Source organism: Gymnodraco acuticeps, unplaced genomic scaffold, assembly GCF_902827175.1.
Source record: "Gymnodraco acuticeps unplaced genomic scaffold, fGymAcu1.1, whole genome shotgun sequence".
Classification (NCBI taxonomy): Eukaryota; Metazoa; Chordata; class Actinopteri; order Perciformes; family Bathydraconidae; genus Gymnodraco; species Gymnodraco acuticeps.
In genome coordinates this window covers 1,232,253-1,252,894 of record NW_022991064.1, presented here as the reverse complement: position 1 = coordinate 1,252,894, position 20,642 = coordinate 1,232,253, and the positions used below count along the sequence as shown (strand labels likewise).

General features: G+C 40.1%; 1 protein-coding gene across 1 annotated transcript; it reads left to right on the top strand.

The window, feature by feature from the left end:
* The first annotated feature begins 8,113 nt into the window (after nt 1-8,113).
* On the top strand, nt 8,114-10,966 carry LOC117559925 (stathmin-like). The gene is made up of 5 exons (XM_034236648.1): nt 8,114-8,231; nt 9,812-9,855; nt 9,942-10,108; nt 10,220-10,411; nt 10,497-10,966. Exons 2-5 carry the CDS (start codon nt 9,840-9,842, stop codon nt 10,554-10,556), a joined length of 435 nt encoding a protein of 144 aa, XP_034092539.1. The 5' UTR covers nt 8,114-8,231; nt 9,812-9,839; the 3' UTR covers nt 10,557-10,966.
* Nucleotides 10,967-20,642: the final 9,676 nt, after the last annotated feature.

Here is a 20,642-nt window from a genome sequence, read left to right as displayed (position 1 = left end):
TCAACTAAAATCTAAGAGTGGCCTAAATCTGGAGATGAAAGGACATCCACATGGTAGAAATAGATCTCACTGAAGGCCCTGTGGTTACAAATATTTCCAGCACTGATCTGCTCCTCCATGTCGTCAGAATATCGGAGAGCTAAAAATAAATCAAATCAAATAGTCCGGGTCGATTGAAGCTGAATTTAGTCCAAGTGTTCATTTGCATAACGCCTGGCAGATTTAGTTTAGTTCAGAGTTGTCTGAAATGACACAGCAGCAATTCAATTCAAAACCTTTATTTATACAGATAAAACCCATTGAGATCATAGACCTCTTTTACAATGGTGACCTGCTTCAATTAGTTCCAAACATTAATACAAACATGACAGAAAACAAAGGACATTATATGATACTACAGTTTGTATACTAGTAGCATTTACAGACACCAATATTTTCTGATTGTATAGCGTCTATCCTAGCTTTAAAAACATGAAATGGAATCAAACTGCTTAGCTTCCATTCCTTTTGTAGACTGTTCCATGCTAGCAATGCTTCTGATTCTCACTTAAAGCAGACGGTAGGTTCTGATTATAAATGAATTAACAGAAGGCAGCTGAGGTACTTTAACTTCTGGGAAACAGGAGCAACAACAGCTTTGATAATTAATGTGAATTAAAGGGACAGGACATTAGATCGAAGCTCCAAAAATCAGGTTTTCTGGGAACATTAATCCTTATGATAAGAAATGTGTCAAAAATAGATAAACAAAGAAGAGGGATTAATCGTTAAGCTCAACAAATATGACTTATTTTGTCAAACAAAGGAGATCAAATTTGTTTATATCTGTGTCATATACCCCCGTAGTATTATGGACAGATTCAACTTTAATAGTTACTAAGCCAGGGATTCAGAATGTCCCCAAATGGCATTGTTGATTTTTTAAAGAAAGAAACTTTAAAATCTCATATTTTAGGTACTTTGAAAATACATTGTATATTTCTAATTTGTAAAAGAAAGGCTTGATCATGTGCGGGCTAAAAAAGTTATTGTCTAGTAGATTTTTGGCTTACTCACATATTTGTTTTGATATGTCTAGGAAATGTATGACTTCAAATCTCAGAATGTTTTAAGAACACGACGCACCATCATGGTTTAATTATTTGCACTGTCATCATACTTTTTCTACCTCTCTGTGTCATCTGCTTCTTTTGAGACTTTCATTTACTATTTCTTGGGGTTAAAAAGCAGGAATTGTAAGACGAAGTTGTCATTGTCACAAATACAAATACAAGCTTTGCCTCCACTTCCTGCCAGTCCTCTAAAGGGCACTTGAAATGACATCAGTTTCTCTGAGGATGCAGTGTCGTGTTTGTTTGACATCTTTAAATGTGACCTTCTCTCAGACTGGGCTGTAAAACGTCTCCTCACACTGTTCTGTGAGTCTCCTCCTGATGCAGCAGATCGATCATTAACTCATGCACCAGTTGTTATTGCTAATTCAGCTTTGGTAACCTTCGCAGAGGCGTTTGCTGATGTCCTGCCGTGGTTCAGCAGAACTGGAACAGCAGACTGCAGCCATCGATCCCTGCAGGAGAGTCTGCTTTCAGGCATTCTGCACTCATCTGCACTGCTTTTGTTTTGGCCCTGTAACTGTATGTGCCTCTGTGTTTGTGCCTGTCTCTCCCCCTCTTCCCCTGATTGTCTCCCTCCAGGTGCAGCCTCTCCCTCAGGTGAACTCAATCCCCAATCAGGACCTGCATCAGGCCTAAAGGTCTCTCTTCTTTACATTACATGTCACTTGTTAGACGCTTTTATCCAAAGCGACTTACATACAGTCAGTACTGTGGACAATCCCCACAGGAGCAATTTGGGGTGAAGTGTCTTGCCCAGGGACACAACGACATGCTGACTGCAGTGGGACTCAAACTTGCTATCCCCTGATTCGAAGTCCATCACACTATCCCACTGAGCCACAGCCTCCTCTTTCTCCTCATGAATGGAGTGCAGTGTGACCGGTGTAGTCGGTTGTTTGTGTCTTAAAGGTCTCCTATTATGCTATTTTTAGGCATACATTATGGGTCTCAGATATATAAAAAAACATGTATGTGATGTGTTTTACTTTGTTTTAGCCCTGTTATGGCCCTTTCACACCAACGCGGTTCCAGGGCCGGTTCGGAGCTAGAGCCTGATAAGCACCGTTTTTCCCTGTTCACACCGCAGCGGAGCCGGCTCTTTTCCCCGGAAATATATTATAGCAGCTATCGGATGGAATCAATACATGGGCTGCACAGGTTGTCATGTCCGACTAACACAAGTAGAATCATAATGAAAAATAAGCCGGTAAAATGTGCTTGTAGAAAACGGCTTATGCCACAATAGGATAGCAACAAGTAGTCAAGATAGTCAGTTTAGCTTCGGTTGCTATGGTAACATCACCCATGTTATACCAGAGAAACTTTCATAACAGCGTTGTGATGCCAAACAGCGGGCAGCACTGCAGCGGTCGGTGAATACCGCTGAAACACATGAATAAACAATGAACCACGGCACTCTGGAGAAAAGTCTAAGGGTTGAGAAATAGTTATTTAATTTAATCTGGCTTCGTATGATTAAAAGTAACACGATCATCGACCCGACGTAATCCCCCATTGTTGTTGTTGTTGTTGTGAGCGCCGTTGGGGAGATAATCAGCGATGTAAACGGTGACGTCATGACGCTGCAGCGGCAGCACCAGTCGGGCTCTGGGCGGTGTGAACAAAACGGGGCTGAAAATAAAAACCGGCTTCGAACCAGAAGAGCGCAAGCACGGAGCTAGAACGGGAGCTGCGTTGGTGTGAAAGGGGCATTAGAGAACTGCAAGTTTGGGGTCCTTAGCTTGAAAAAAAAAAAAAGTGAAGGTGGAGCTAATGCCTGCTCAGAATTACATGGCAGATTCAGTTTAATGCTCCCGTGATTAAACGCCATCCTGTTCTACACCACATCAAGGATTATTTCTGAAACAGTATGGAGCTCAAATACTTTTTCTCTTGCGGGTTTATCACAAGGTGAGTTCCTTTTTTTATTTCTTGCTTTTTAAACACATACTCTCTCCAGTACAGAGGCCTGTGCTACGAAGCTGGTTCAACCTAAGCTGGATATGTTTGAGTTAGCCGGTTGCCCTAATCCAAAACATACGCGCTCTCGGTAAACGGTACTACGACGCGGGTTATCAAGTGGATCGCTCAAGCCAGCCGTGTCCTATCTAGTTAGGTGCACGTTCACATGAAAGGGGTGGTATCTGGAGCATTCGATCAATCACAAACATGGATAAACGTACTGACAGCGCAGCGTCATACTTCCTGAATGAAAAGTCAACTATATAATTAGACAAAAATGAAGAAGTTAAACTTTAAACATCCATGACTTAAACACTTTATCCAGGATAAAAGCCACAGAGCTGCACCTGCAAGGTGAATACAGCTGGTAAAAGAAAAAGTGTTTGAATGCGTACACTAACAGGTTTATGATATCACTGCCCCGTCTAAGACACGATCTGACTTTAATTACATTTGTCTCCAGTGTTTCGTCAACTTAATGTGTTGCTTAAAATAATACTTCTGCATACAGTATGTGACACTGTGAGTGTTGCACGGCCAGATACGGCTCAGCTGACTCAGATAAGGAGATATATGATACATTATGATGTGATATGCCGCGGACTGTACTTAATGTTACTCTGATCCGGTTACTTATGTTGTGGCAGATATTTAAGTAAGCTTTCTTAACGCTAATGTTATAATTGTCAGATTGCTCTGAAGATGGAGGTGATATTCTATTAATGTTCACGTTCACACAGTCGGTGATTTTTGCCGGCCGTCTTTCCTGCAACGGCAGTTTTTCTGTATTTCCTTTCTCCTGTAATATGACTTGATCGCTTTAAACTCCGCACACTGAGCTCTGATTGGTCAGCAGGCAGTGCTTTCACTGAGTTGAGCTCTTAGCCTGCAACCTAACCTGGTCCCGACCAGGTTAGCCGCACACAGGGTCGGCTCTAGAACAAATCGAATGGGGGGGCAATCATTTACCAAGGGGGGGCACACACTGCCGTCAACAACCAACACACAAACACCAACGCAACTTCAATTTAAAAAAACATGCTGTAAAGTCTATTGTCTTTCACACACATTGCAGGGTGTAGTGCTATTGTATAGCGCACCTATGACTTGTGCATACATGCACGGTTGTGGCACGACCACCAAAACAGAAACATATAAGGACAGAGGGTGTCGTTTTCTCATACTGATATTCTGCACAAACTGTGTTGTTGTATTTGTTGTAAAGTGTCTTTACTGTAGGTTATTTTTTATTATATGTACAGCACTTTGGCTCGACCAAAAATCGTTGAAAAATGTGCTATATAAATAAAACTTGATTTGATTTGATATGAACATAGGCCACCATATAAAAAGTATGCAAATGTATTTAGTATCCTATCCATGTGAACATGTTTTAGGTGGGGGTGGACCTAACCTCCTCTAGGAGGGTCTGGGGGCAAGCTCCCCCGGGAAGATTATTTTTAAAATATTGAAGTTAAATGCATCAATCTGGTGCACTTTGAGAGCAACATGAAGAGATCTATGGATAGCCTACATCTCTCAGCATCCATATGAAACAGAACTGTAAACAGATTTACTTTTTCTTTATGGATATTTTACTAATCACTCCCCTTTTAAACTGTATTCTTGTGTTACTGTCCAATAGTATTTCATACCCGTTTCTCATGTATTCTCTCTTTAACAACTATAATGATCATATAAAGGTATTCCTCGAAAATACTTACATAAATGGTGACCAAACCGTTTGAGACCCACTGAGATAACTTACACTAAAGTGAACTATCTAAACACTGAGAGAGTCCTTACCTCACTGAGCTGACGTTATAAGATCCTCTCAGTCTGACAGGAGAGGACTCTCCTCCACCTTGGTGTAGAAACAGCCCTTTATATCCGTTAGCATAGCTAGCTAACCAGATGCTAACAACATTCCACGTTACCACTCGCGCACTCACAAAATGTGCTCGTGCCACACAGAGCCGAGCTTGAATGAAACACAGAGACCCATGTACTTGTACTGTACTGTATATCATATTATTTTTGATGGCTTTACTGTATAATCAGTGTAACAGATGAACAGATCGCCACTGGGCTTTCATCTAAACACTCAGCCACGTAATGATAACAAAAAAAAGGTCGGGGGTCATTGGTCAAGCAACACACCAATCAGAGAGCAGCAGTGAGCACACCTCAGGCTGTGTTTTATATTTGTGTTCTTTATTTCTGATGTATTTCACACAAAAAACCTTTAGTAGAAACGTTTTCACTTATATGATTAAAAAAGAAAAAAAACGGCAAAGTGGCAAGGCTTGCCAACCCTGCGTTGGGGGGGCACAGTGACTCATTTGGGGGGGCATGGCCCGCGAATGACCCCCCATGACGCCGACCCTGGCCGCACAGCATAAGTTACCATGGAGATCTAGCCTGCTAAAAAGAGAACCAGCTTCGTAGGACCGGAAACCCAGAGTTTTCCCTGAAGTTAGCCGGTTAAGCGAAAATCCTGCTTCGTAGTATACCCCCCAGCTCCGTTGTTCCCCCATTTTTAGAGATTTGGGTACGGAGGAAAAGAGAGAGGGTTTTATTTTCTGACTTTGTGAGTTCCCTGACACACCGGGGATACAAATGTATGCATAAAAGTTATAAAAAAGTGCATTTTCCATTATAGGTCCACTTTAAGTAAACACAAAAACAACAGACAAACAGTGTTGTGGTGATTGTTAGAGTTTTAAGGTGTGCTCCATTGTGTCTTTTTACATTGTTTACTTATGTCACTGTCTTTTACAAGAAAGTTGTTCTTATTTTGTCTTTGGTTTGTTTACAAAGTTGGCAAGCTCTTTGTTTTGATTCAATAAACATTATCTTTTGATTTTGTAAATTAATTTCCTGTTCTTTTTTATCCCGGTTATTGTATATGTTGTTACTTCCCTTTTACCCCAGGGAACATAACATTCCTTCGTTAACTCCGCTTCATATATTTCAATTGATGGACACTGACACATGATGCTGTTAATCTTCTTTAGTTTTTTGGGGGTAAATGTAGGGGCGGCGGGTGCTGTAGGCTAGGGAAGGCTAAGCATTCCCAAATATTTGTGTCACTACATCCTGGTAAAATAAAAAATATAGGCTAATGTATAATGTTTGTGTCTTTGACATTAGCGCTGCTATGCTGCCACCTGTGCCCTGTACTACGAAGCCAGTTCAACAGACCCTGGATATGTTTGAGTTATCTTAACTAATCCTAACAAACGAGATCTCGCTAAGCGGTCCTACGGCGCTGGTTATCAACTCGGTAAATCAAGCCAGGGTTTCTCTCTCCAGCTGAGAGCGCGTTCACGTGAAACTGTGAAAGGGGCGGGGTTAGCTACATTTGACCAATCACAAACAGGTACAAGTATACTGACAGCGCAGCGTCATACTTCATTAATGAAAAGCAAACTAATATTAGACAAATATGAACTTTCCATGACTTAAACATATAATCCAAGGTACAAGCCACAGAGTTGCACCTGCAAGGAGAATACAGAACAACTGGTTAAAAAGTGTGTTTGAATGCGTACAACAGTTTTATGATATCACTGCCCCATCTAAGACACGAGTGGATCTGACTTTAATTACATTTGAGTCAACTTAATGTGTTGCTTAAAATAATACTTCTGCATGGCTACAGTATATGTGACAATGCAAGTGTTGCACGGCCAGATACGGCTCGCTGACTCAGATAAGGAAATATTGTGATATTATATACGATACGATACGATATACTTTATTGTCCCCGTAAGGAAATTCGTTCTGGGCTCCGTCCAGCAGTTCCGCATACATGTACATAATATACAAACATAGTGGACATTTAAGAGACATAGGCTACACATATCATCAATCATACACCGTTTGAACAAACACAATACAAATATGATCGATGATCTGATTGATGATGTGAAATGAATGATAAGTGCGACACGTCGGCGTCTTCTCTGCATAGGCTACGGCAGTTTAAACTGTATTTCCTTTATCCTGTAATATGACTTGATATATTTAAACTCCGCACACTGAGCTCTGATTGGTCAGTAGGCGGTGCTTTCACTGAGTTGATCTATAGACGCCGGAGGCGGGCAGCGTCAGGTAAAAAAAAGTTATTAAGCCTTCCCAAACCTGAGGCTCACGCGCCGCCTATGAAATGTCATATTCCCACAGCACAAAGGCCTACATTTATTGTGTTCATTCATAACGTTTCTCCCCAACGGCGCTCGCTACTTTAAGATGCTGAAATATATGAAAATAAATGAACAATGTGAATATGAAATGTTTTGAATTCATATTCCGCTCCTTGCGTCCTGCCTTTCTTGTTTAAGCATTATTTAGGATCTCTGTGGCTTTATTAATCAATGACATGGTTTTCCACAATAACGTTTTTTGTTTCAATTGTTGGATAGATAGATAGATGCAAATAATGCCCTGTATACATAATATAAATTACATAGCCATGACAAATAAAACAACTTCAGAAATCCAAACTTCCAAATCAACTACATTAGGCCATGTGTGTAAATAATAACTAAAAATCACTGTAAGAGGAAACAATAACCCTCACAATTGCAAGATATTTTGTACAAACTGCTTTCCATAAAGATATTAATATAACATAGAAAGAGCACCCTGTCCTACTCGTCCAGTGTTTTGATATAATGATGCATTGATAAATCAAGACATCACAAATTAAAATTAAATCAACACTTTTCATCATACTGGACTTAATATGGCAGTCTAGCACCTTTGGGTTTTGGTTAGTTACTACAATTAGAAATACATTTTACAATAACACCTTTAAAAAACGTTTCAAGACAGTAACATCTTTCAAAACACAAATGCTTCCTCACTCGACTTGCCCTCTTTTGTAACTAAAAAGCACGATTAATCAATTTGTCTCAAAGTCAAAATCCCCCAAAACTACAACTCCCAGTATCCCCTGTGAGCGAGCAGCCAATGAAAGACGAGAATTGAGGTGACGACACTCGCGCTGGTGCTTTTATTAACGCGCGCATGGCTTGGTGGAGCACAGAGCTCGCGGTGATCAGCACGAGAGGAACACAGTTCAAAGCTTCTGAAGGAGGGTGTGACAGCATCTTTAAAGACTCGCCAGGACTGTGTTTTTCCTAGTCTGTAAGTACAAATATTATTATATTTTGTATGTTTTAAAGAAACCCCATGCGAGACAGGTTTGATGCTTTTGCTGGAGTTTGTATTTTTGGGCAGCATGTTGGATTTTCTGCAGCTCTTTTGTTGCTTATCGTTACTTTATGTGGGCTGGTTGGAGGTATTTGTATGGTGGCACAGTTGGCACAGACATGGCTGCAGACGAGGTCGTTTTTTTTTTTGAAGACTTATTTCATGTCTGTGATTTTGTTGGTAAGCTAGCAGTCACATTTCTATCAGTTTTCCATTCACTGATGTAAGGAAAGCCTGGTTATTGGGGATTCTCTGTGGGAGTGAACCTGCCATCAGGGCGTCTTTGTCTGCAGCTGCTCGTCAAAAGCGCCTTTGTTTGATGCTGCGTGTCATTCCTGAGCTAATGAGACCACAATGCTAACTAAATCTAAAACAAATTATTTAAAATGATCATTAGTGAAGATATTTAGTCATTTCAAGAGCTAATTAAATCCAAACAATGGTGTCAATTTGGGAAAGCAAGGTGTGGGCATTCACCAACCTCAATCATTTCTAATAAATGTAAGATTAATGCATTTGTATGTCCTTATACTGATGCAGAAAACGTGCATCCAAAAGGTAATATGAGCTAGTTAGCACCCTTTAAGAACAATTATGGGAGGGGTCGTTTCATTCATCTGATTCTGCTTATCGTTCGAGTAACATTCCCTAAATTACATTACATTTCATTGGGCCAACAAGTACCAATAACTTAACAAATGACATCGCTGACATTGCATTTGAACACATTTATGCAGACAATCACGCCCCGCATGTTTATCCTGTTGCTGTGTGTGTGTTCCCCCCCCCCCCCCGCCCCCCCCTCCTGCTGCTCACACACATACTGCAGGAACAGGTGCTCCTGATGAGCATTTTCCGCCAGCTCATCGCCCACTAATCCCGTTTCAGATGCTGCATATTGGCTGTTTTTTATTCTGACTGCAGGCCTGTCTGCACCTGGCACTGCCAGCCGTGCCCACGCCCCCCACACATCCTTTTGTTTCAGCGACTTGTTTAGCGCATTAGCAATTAACGTTTGAAAAGCCCTGCCCCTTTTCCTTCATGTCTGATAGTGCTAGTCACTGCGGTGCCTTGCCTTCAGATTGGTATTAATGTCGCTGCTGCCACAAGTCAGATAAACAATGGTGTTGCAGACATGCTTTTTTGTGGATGGATGGGCGGTGGTTGCTTGCAGTTCTGCAGACGGCCGCATGGTGTCGCCACTGTGCCTTTAAAAAAAAATATATATTTTCAGCTTTTGTAGATGACTTAGTCGATTCTTTTGTCCAAAGCATCATATAATAAGTATGGTACTTCCAACAAGCCAGACCATTGTAAGAGCTGCTGCATACATTTTTTTTCATATTGTACAAGCGAATCGGGTGAGTTTTCAGTTGGCGGCAGTGTATACGGTCTGCTGTAAATGGCATTGGGACTGGTGTAAAACATCCACTAGAGTTCGCTCATGTACTATAAATGCACCAGAGACTACTATAGCAATGATCTCACCTTTCTTTTTAATATTTCCTCTTTAGGTTAATTCACCTGCAGTGCACTCTTAAGATGGCAGCCGCTGAAGGTACATTATCTTTAGATTTGAATGTGAATGGTTGCCCAATTATGGTTTATTGTGTCTAAATCTATTTCTACCGTGTGTGTGTTCAGAGTTCTTGGTCAAGGAGCTGGACAAACGCGCCTCGGGCCAAGCCTTCGAGGTGATCCTCGCTGCTTCTGATCCCAAGGGAGAATTCCCCCTGTCTCCGCCCAAGAAGAAGGAGATGTCGCTGGAGGAAATCCAGAGGAAGCTGGACGCTGCAGAGGAGAGACGCAAGGTAAGAAACGATTAATTAAATATACTATCAGCTGTTTGAATCTGAAAGCATTACGTCTGATTCACATCTGAAGGCTGGTTGTGGCTGATGCAACATTTAATCTTTTTGCAGAACCATGAAGCCGAGGTTCTGAAGCACTTAGCTGAGAAGCGAGAGCATGAAAAGGAGGTGCTACAGAAAGCTATGGAGGAGAACAACAACTTCAGTAAGATAGCAGAGGAGAAGCTGAATCAGAAGATGGAGGCCAACAAAGAGAACCGCACAGCACTTTTGGCAGCGATGAATGATAAATTCAAGGAGAAGGTCAGTGTTTAAATCGATAAAGTAGCACCATTTATTTCTTCCAGGTGTGTTGTAACTTACCATCCGTCTTTTTTTTTAAAAATAGGACAAGAAGTTGGAAGAAGTGCGAAAGAACAAGGAAACCAAAGAAGGCACTGAGGACTGAGTTTCACACAGGAGCGTGTATAGGGTTTTTTACGTATCCAAAGATTGATTTATTTTTCGTTCGGCCAGTATTTTTGTTGTGTTCACCTCCCAACTTTTTTGAAATAAATTCAAGTACTTTGTGAAATTTTCAATTCTCCTGCTATGAGTGTATTTGCGCTAGTTTCACATGTGGATCATTTCCCCCCCGCCCTCATGTCTATTCCATTTGATATGTAGCTTGTCGGTGCAGCTTCTACCCTTTTTGAAAATTAGCAGTGTACTTATCCTTTTGTAAGGAAAGCATGTTTCTATGCATAGGTCTTTTATCCCTGCCTATTTCATAGTGAGTTTTGCAAACTGTTTCTGTGAACTACACCTGTTCTCGGCACTTACTGTATATTAAAAATAAAAAAAGTAGCAAAAGGTTAACATCGAGGCGTCTGCTGTTATTCACTCAGTGTTTGTGTGAAGCTTTGCTAGTTAGCTGATTCTTGGCTTTTTGTAAAACCTATTGGGTTGGGTTAAAGCACATAATGTCTTGCTGTGAATTGAAATGCCAGGTTTGGAAGACGTCGCCATCTTGACTGAATTTGGGGAGGGGGAGGGGTGTTATATGGGATGCACACGGGCAATACACTTAGGCACCTCCATATAAAAACAGTGACTTGAACTGTTGTACTAAAACAAATACAAATAAAAAGTGAACTCACTGCTTCTGTTGTCTTCTTTAAATGTTGCGGTATTAACACCACTATCTTCTTGGACTTAATTATTGCAATCTTTTCTTGTGCTTTATCTGACGGCTTAAGTTAACAAAGATGTTTGTACAGAACACTTTCCTCCAATAGTTTCAAATGAAATCAAAATGTCATTTTTGGCTCTGGGTAATTTGGGTGGCACTTCATACTATTTTTACAAACCAAACATTGGATCAATGAACAGCCTTCTCTCGAGTATTCAAACAATTTTTGAATGATTATACTAACATTGAGAGAAAAATATAATATATATATTTAAAACACACTGCCTATTAAGACTAGTTAAGCATTTGGCTTATTCGTTTCACAAATACATTTTCTCTCGTAAATGTTACATTTGTGAATGTACTAATGACTAAAGCTCTAAGATAAATGTAGTGAAGTAAATATTCCTAATTGTAGTGGAGTAGAAGTTTAATGCATTAAAAGAAAACACTCATATCAAATGAGTAAAAGTACCTAGTTACATTTCACCTCTGAGTACAGACTGTTAAAGGAAGCTCTGATGTTTGACACCCTGCTGGAGGAAAGGTCAAAAGACCTGCCATCAGTATATAATGAGACATAGATCATGACAGATGTACTGTTAGTATTTGCAGATGCTACGATAAAGTTAGTAATTTATCAAATCTAACGTTTCAAAAATGGAGATTTATTTCAGATGTGTTACATCATGACATAACAGTTCTCTGTGGACCAGCTCCATACATCTGCAGTCTGTGTCGCCCTCTGCTGGTGGCTTAGGATAACAACACTTTATTTACCTCACAATAAAGTAATTGTTTTCTCAAAAAACAAATAGAATAGGGAGGGATGAAACCCTCTTTAATGGCCACACATGCAGAGCACACACAGTGACATCTGTTCTCTGCTTTTAACCCATCCTAGTACTAGGAGCAGAGCTATTGTACAGCACAATGGGAGTGAGGTGGGAAGGGGGATGTCCAGTGCCTTGCTCAAGGGCACCACGGCAGGGCAGGAGGTGAACTGTGACCTCTCCAAGTAGAAGTCCACACTCCAGATTTAGGTCTGGTCGGGGACTTGAACCGGCAACCCTACGGCTCACAGTCCAAGCCCCTACTGACTGAGCCACTGCCGGACGAAACACAAGTTAGTAATAAATACTTAAAACACAAAACCCAAACAATTATTTTGATTGCTCCAAAAATTACAATAGGAGTTTAAAAAACACTATACTTTGGGGCAGTGGTGGCAAAGTCCATAGGGACTTGACTTGGCAACTGGAAGGTCACCAGTTCAAGTCCCGGAGGGGCCAAGTGCTACCGAGGTGTCCCTGAGCAAGGCACCGTTCCCTAAAACTGCTCTCCAGCTATGGGCAAAATAGCAGGGGCAGATGGGGCTCATAGCCATGGAAGGCAACCCATCTAGGAGAAGGACACTCTGAACTAAAAAACCAGGACTGAGAGGAGTTGCGCCCCCCAGTCCTTAATCAGCATAGTAAAGCCAACCATGAAGAACAAAGTCATCGCAAATCCTATACTTCCAGCGGCGGGAGTCCGCAGGAACATCGCAGCGGACTCTCCAGATGGATGGAGAACCGGGATGACTGGGACGACCTAGAGAGATACAGTTGTATAGTGTATAAGAATCAACACCGGTGCAAAATAGAATATTATTTAGTGAAAATAAGTCAAATATTAAAGTAAATAACATAAGAATAAAAAGAGTAATCTAAAGTGAAGGAGAAGTTAATCTAACACCACTACAAAATATAATAGCAATAAATAAGTAATTACGGTTTCATCAAATATAATTCATGGTGTCTAATTATTTCTTGACGTGTGTATGTATATGTCCTTTTTCTTTTTTATCCGTATTGTTTTTCATATTTGTGTTGTTTACTTTGTTCTAGTTATTCATTCATTTTTGGGTGAATTTTGTTTTATTTTTCCTATTTATATCAGCTTAGTATTATTTATTTTTACCAGTCTTACATTTGTGCAAACAAAATAAAAATGTAAGATCTTATCCTGGGAGGTAACTTGAAACTATTATTGTTGAATATCTTATATTTTTAGGTGAAAAGTATAAAAAAACGGTAAAAAATGTGAATGTTATCTTTGTATCCTTTCCATTACAGACGGACACAATGTCTAGATAGAAATTGCTCAAACATCAGATCTTCCTTTAGCAGTCTGTATTCATAGGTGATGTAACTACTTTTACTCAAGTATTTGATATATTACTTTGAGCGTTTTCTTTAAATTATACTTCTTCACCACTCCAATGAGGAATATTTACTTCATATCTTAGAGCTTTAGTTATTAAAGAAAATGTATTTTTTGTATAACGAATGAGCCAAATGCTTAAACGACTAGTCTTAAAGGGGACCTATCATGCAAAATGCACTTTGTGATGTCTTTTATACATAAATATGTGTCCCCGGTGCCTCTGGGAACTCACGCAGCATCAGAAAATAAAACCCTCTCTCTTTTCCTCCGTACCCAAATCTTTTAAAAATGGGTGTACAACGAGCGGATACAGATGTCTATCCGCTGTGATGTCAGCGGACCCACAGAAAGTTGCTATCAGAAACAATGCCTGATGTGTTTTGGACGTAATCTCGTTTTTGTTTACATTAGCAAGCCTCGCTAACACTCAGAGCTAACCTGTACTGGAGAGCACATGTGTTTAAAAAGCAGGAAATAAAAAAGGAACTCACCTTGTGATAAACCCGCAAGAGAAAAAGCATTTGAGCTCCATACTGTTTCAGAAATAATCCTTGACGTTGTTTAAACAGGATGGTGTTTTATCACAACCTAATTTAACTTTATCTCCGGTATAATTCTGATCAGGCATTAGCTCCACCTCCTCTTCTTTCTTTTTTTCAAGCTAAGGACCCAAGATCCGCGTTTCTCTAACAGGGCTGCAAAAGAGGGGTTTGAACAGTATGAGGCATGGCTACAATGGGTGATCTGTTTGGTATTTTGAAAAAAAAAACTTCACAGACATGTTTTATATAGGTATGGCCCTACAATATATTTTTCAAATATAGCATGATAGGTCCACTTTAAAGGACACCTATCATGCTATATTTGAACAATATATTGTAGGGCCATACCTATATAAAGTATATAAATATAGTTTTTTTTTCAAAATACCAAAAAGATCCTGCATTTTAGCCATGCCTCATTTCGCTCTATTTGCTCTTTCCAGCGCTGTTTTTGCAGGGGGCTGATTCTGTGAGCTGCAGCTGACCACCCCCCCTGCAGGAGAGGGGAGCGTGCTCTGAGATCAGCTGCAGCGGGGAGAAGAGGGGGAGACAAAGAGATCTCCGTCCACTGTGTTTTATTCTTATAGAAGTAAGAAGAGAAGTAATGGTAACTTTTCCAAGAGTGAAACTTTTCCAAGAGTGAGTGTTTCCCCGTAAATGACCTGGCCCTTCAGATCCCCGATAGACTCATCACCTTCAAGATGTCTAGGAGTAACTTTAAGTATTTAGGCGTGAATATAAGTGGAAAACTCTCAGACCTTTACAAAGATAACGTCCCACCACTAATTGACAAACTCAAATATGATTTGGAAAGGTGGAATAATTTACATTTAACTATCGCTGGGAGGGTAAACTGTATCAAAATGAACGCTCTCCCTCGCTTCCTGTACCTCTTTCAATGTCTGCCAGTCTTCCTACCAAAATCACTTTTTCGTAAAATAGACACACTAATCTCCTCTTTTTTATGGCAAGGGAAGACTCCTAGAATTAGGAAAGAGCTTTTACAAAGGCATAGATCTACAGGAGGATTAGCGCTTCCAAATATAAGACACTACTATTGGGCAGCCAATATCCACAAAGTAATTCGATGGACTAAGGAACCAACATTGAGTTGGTGTGAGCTTGAAGCCAAATCCTGTCCTAATACCTCACTCTTGGCTTTGCTTACATCTACATTACCCAGCCGGCCAACTCAATATTCGAATAACCCGATTGTTGTTTCCACCCTAAGAATTTGGTCCCAATTCAGAAAGGCTCATGGACTCTGTGGATCCTCTATACATAGTCCCATTCGCAACAACCATCTCTTTCTCCCCTCTCACACTGATGGGGCCTTCTCTATGTGGCAGAGATTAGGTCTTATCAGAGTAAGGGACCTTTACATTAACAATGTTTTCGGTAGCTTTAGCCAACTCTATGACAAATGTTGCCTTCCAGGCACTCATCTATTTCGCTACTTCCAGGTCCGAAACTGGGTTGAACTAAACAACCCTTCCTTCCCCAATATCCCTCCGGATTCAATAATTGACTCAATTCTGGACACTCTAACAATCGAAAAAGGTTTGATTTCAAGAATTTACAATTCCGTCTCCCGTCTCACAGAAACATCGCTTGGTAAAATCAAGATTGGGAAGAGGAACTAGTCCAAGCTATAGATGATGAGGTCCGGGATGGCACATTAGCGAGAGTGAACAATAGTACGTCCTGTGCCATGCTTAATCTTATACAACTAAAGGTTGTCCACCGTATCTATTACACCAACTCTAAACTCTCCAAAATATACCCAAATGTTACGGACACCTGTAACAGATGCCACATGTCACCAGCAAACATGACTCATATGTTTTGGTCTTGTCCTCGCCTACAAGGATACTGGACAAGCATTTTCAAACACCTTACTGAGGCCTTGGACGTGGTATTGACACCATGTGCAGAAACTGCCATTTTTGGAGTACTACCTGGCCACCGAATGTTGAAGAGGAAAACTAAAGACAGTATAGCCTTTGCATCTATCTTAGCACGTAGAAGAATACTCCTAGAATGGAAATATTCTATACCACCTAAAGCATCTCTATGGCTTAAAGATGTAATGTTGTACCTGAACTTGGAGAAGATTAAATATAACCTGAGGGGCTCCTCAAAACTATTTGAATCTGTCTGGGGCTCTATGATAGCCTACATAGCTGAACTTAAGACACTAAATTAAGAAGAAAGGGGGGGAACTACGAATGTATGTATTTTTTGTTGTTGTTTTATTCCCCTTGTGTCTCTTTTTATCTGTTTGTTTTTGTTATATTAATTTTTATTAATTTTTATTTATTTGTTCCGTCTTTGTATACATGTATGTATGTAGGTACGTCTATGTATGTGCATGTGTACATGTGTGTGGGTATGTACACACATGTATGTGTATGTGTGTATGTGGGTATACGTATGTGAGTATATGGGTACATGTATTACTGTTACTATTCTTTATTCCCTTATCTATACATTTTCTTTTAATATTATCTTCTACATTACTTTACTTTTACCTATACATGTATCTATTTTATTTAGTTAGTTATTTAATTGACTAGCTAGGACCGGGAGGGGGGGAAAGGGGAAAAATAAATAAAAATATTGACTGTATAAATGTAAACTCATTGTGCCTGACTCAATAAAAAAAAGAAATAAATTAAAAAAAGAAGTAACGGGGCAGAAACCCGCCTTTTTACGCAGCGGTCCAGACATAGACATCAAATGGCGAAACATATTCAGTTGCCAGTTACTTTGGCATTAGGGCAGGGATATCTAGATACTTTCCAAGGTTTGACATAATGAATTGTGCTACTTTTAAAGCAAGCAACGATGTTTTCAAATCTGTAATCAAAAAGCTCCTCAAAAACACTCTCGAAGCAGTTCCTGCCGTTGCTACGTTAGTTCAAACAGTAACAACGGACTATTTTTCTTAGCGGATGCATGTCAATTTAAATCAATACATACAACAATTTTTTTAATCAATAAAATCATTTTCTATATCCATAAAAGCATTTCAATTAATATTGGGAGTCATGTCGTTACTTTGTCGAGAATGTGGCCATGTAATAAGCGGGATAATGTGCACATTGCATAATGTGCCTTCATGCCGATCTAGATCCCTCCGCTCCGTCGGGCTCCTGATCGGCCTGTCGGTGTTCTTTTCCCCATAATGACCGCGTCGCTGCACACTATCCCTTACATATTATTATATAGAGTCATTATTCATTTGTTTTAAAGGAGGCGCAAAAGCTTGCCTCGGGGAGGGAGAGCCACAGCGGAGAACAAACAGAAGGGCAACCATGGCAACCATGCGCGGGAAGTCTTCTTCGCTGCTTTTGTGGCCGACTACAGCGCCACTTACAGGCCTGGCTCCAGCGTCTCCAGCGCTTTCAAGCAGCAATGGCCGGCCGTGGCCCAACCTCTCATTCCCCTGATAGGTGGAGAATTGACCAATAGCCGTAGCGCCACTTTACTGACGTCAGTAAAGTGTTCAAATCTGGATCAGTCTGTATCAGATCCGTTGCAGCCCCTTTTTTTTTTTAGAGATTTGGGTATGGAGGAAAATAGAGAGGGTTGTGTTTTCTGACACTTGGTGAGTTCCCTGGAACACCGGGGACACATATTCATGTATAAAAGACGTACAAAAGTGCATTTTGCATGATAGGTCCCCTTTAATTAAAATTGGCAGTCTTTGTTTTAAATATTGAATTAGTTTTTCTCAAAGTATGTTAGTAGCCTATAATCGTTCAAAAATAAATGAATTTAATAGTTTAAATACTCCAGAGAAATAAGGCTGTTCAATCATTGATCCAATGTTTGATTTGTAAAATAGTGTGAAGTGCCACCCAAATTACCCAGAGCCCAAAATGACAAATATTTGGATTTGCTTTGTCAGACTGCAGGAATTGTAATTGTATTTGTTAACAGACCAGTAGAGGGCACTGTTGCTCTTCGCTTCACCAGGTATCTGTTATGAGTTCAAACTATGATCGAAATCCTGGATTAAATCCACCTTTTTCTTTATTTTCACCCACTTTGCTTATGCAGCTATAAATGTATCACCTCACTAAAATGTAATCAGTAATGTTCAGCTGCATAATTTACAAACGCTGTCAGAGAAAATTGTCGAGTTAAACATTAGGTTCACAAACGATGAATGGGTTTCTTACCACGTGAAACCTGGAGTTGTGGATTTAGTGCTGAGTTATTGGACTTTACAACACGATGAGTGTGCAGGAAAAGAAGAATAATGTCTCCCGGATTACATGTTTTTAATGTAACACACAGATGTTTTATGGTCAAGTTAGTGAGATGGGTCAAAACAACACAGGACTTTAAAACCAAAAGCCTATCATATTTAATTTACGTAATTTAAATAACATAACACATGCACTTGTTAAAAGCCAAAGCATGATGTTTTACTAAACCTTAACAAATCATCGTGTCACTTGTTTACATTTCCAGGTGTTTAATAATGGAAACATTGCTTTCCTCTGAAGGGTGGTAAAGAATTACGGGTACCACTTTACAATAACAGTAGCCTTATAAAGGGTTTACGAATTTTTGTAAGGGAGGCTGTGGCTAGTGCGTTGGTGTTCGGATCAGGGGCCACAAGTTCAAACCCCACTCCAGTCAGCATGTCGTTGTGTCCCTGGGCAAGACACTTCACCCCAAATTGCTCCTGTGGGGATTGTCCACAGTATTGAGTATATAAGTCGCTTTGGATAAAAGCGTCTAACAAGTAAAATGTAATGTAATTTATTTATTAATTCGGTTGTGAACACTATACATAATTACTAAGCTTTTATACAGGGCGACTGTGACCGGTTGCTCGCCAAATAGTGAGCCCACGTTTATCTGTACTGCTAAGCCTTATATTGGCTACTTAGCTTACTTCGTCTTCTTCATCAGCCAGCATCCTTGGTATCTATTGCTCACTGAGTTGATTCTCGCTAAGTAGTCAATATAAGGCTTAGTCATCTTGCCAAATAGTGAGCCTGTGTTGACGTATGAAACTATGTTAGAACTGGTTTATAAATGGTTCTTAATGATTAATAAAGTGTTACAACCAAATTCACAACCTAATTATGAACCCTTTATGAATCCTTTATAAGGGTAGTCTTTTGTAAAGTGGTACCGAATTACGTTTAGTTTTATGGGAACACGCTTTTTGTAGGAGTCAGTTTTGATATGAACTACTCAAGTAAACTAAAGTCAAGGAACAGTTTGAGTACTTTAAATTGTACGACAGAGCTTCACTAAAATCGTTGCTTTTCCACCGATGTGAGGTGACAATAACATGAAAAAGCCCTGAAACATCTTATAGAAGCTCCGGGTGCTGTCTGAGCTTTAATAATAATACCTGTCAAATGCTATTTCAATCCTGCATACCTTTAAAAGTTCTCCCCACAGGTGCACCTGACTGAACACATGCTGCGTAATGCAGTCACCATAAAGCCTGCCACTTGTCTCGAATTAGCAACTACTTTTCTGAGTAACAGAAGTTACAAAAGGAACATCACGGATGTTAAAAGTCTGAAACTCATTCTGCGTGACTGATTCTCTCCACTGAACCCGCACAGAAGAGAATAATTAGGAAACATCTATCGAGACCCGACACTGTTGAATAAAAGTGGAGACTGTGGTTGAGAAAGTGAAACGTGAACTGTGGAGTTTTAGCATGATAAGAAAAACAAATCAGTGCTTCTGAAATGTGGGTGAATGTACCCCTAGGGGCACTTTGAAGTACTGCAGAAGGTATGTGAGGTTTCTTCTTTAAGGTTTATTTAAAAAGGACATATTCAGGTGTAAATTAGTATTTTGTGTCTCTACTCTGACATGTCTCCATGCTTTATTGTTCAAAAAGCTCTTTATTTCTCTCATACTGCCTGTGCTGCAGCACCTCTTTTCACCCTCTGTCTGAAACCAGAGCCCAGTCTGCTCTGATTGATTAGCTGGCCGGCTCAGTTGTGATTGGTCAACTGCTTAGAGCTGTCCCACCCCTTAGCCCAGGGGTGGGGAACCTTTTTCCTCTCAAGGGCCATTTCAATTTTTTCCACATCTTCCGAGGGCCGTACAAATTATTGACCTCTGCTTAAAAATCACAGCCCATCCATTTGGCCTTTCTTTCATGCTGTGCAAAGAAAAAGCAACCTCTTAATCCAGATATCTTGCCATGACTCGCGCATGCATGCACGTGCACGGTTGTGGCATGACCACCAAACAGAAGGATATGGACACAAGATGTGTGCAAATGTATTTAGTTTCCTAACCATGTGGACCTAACCTCCTCTAGGGGGATCCGGGGGGTATGCTCACCCGGAAGATTTTTTTTAAAATGTTGAAGTTAAAAGCATCAATCTGGTGTACTTTGAGAGCAAAATGAAGAGATCTATGGAAACATCTCTCAACACCCATATGAAACAGAACTGTAAGCAGATTTACTTTTTCTTTATGGATATTTTACAAATCACTCCCCTTTCAAACTGTATTCTTGTTTATTAATAACAACTTTTTTTTACTGTCATATAGTATTTTATACCTGTTTACTTTATTCTCTTGTTATTTGATAACTATAATGATCATATAAAGATGT

Excerpts from the sequence above, each read along its gene's own strand:
- LOC117559925 (XM_034236648.1), top strand. Across the intron at positions 10,109-10,219 it reads CTGCAGAGGAGAGACGCAAG|AACCATGAAGCCGAGGTTCT; the intron begins GTAAGAAACGAT and ends ATCTTTTTGCAG. Across the intron at positions 10,412-10,496 it reads ATGATAAATTCAAGGAGAAG|GACAAGAAGTTGGAAGAAGT; the intron begins GTCAGTGTTTAA and ends TTTTAAAAATAG.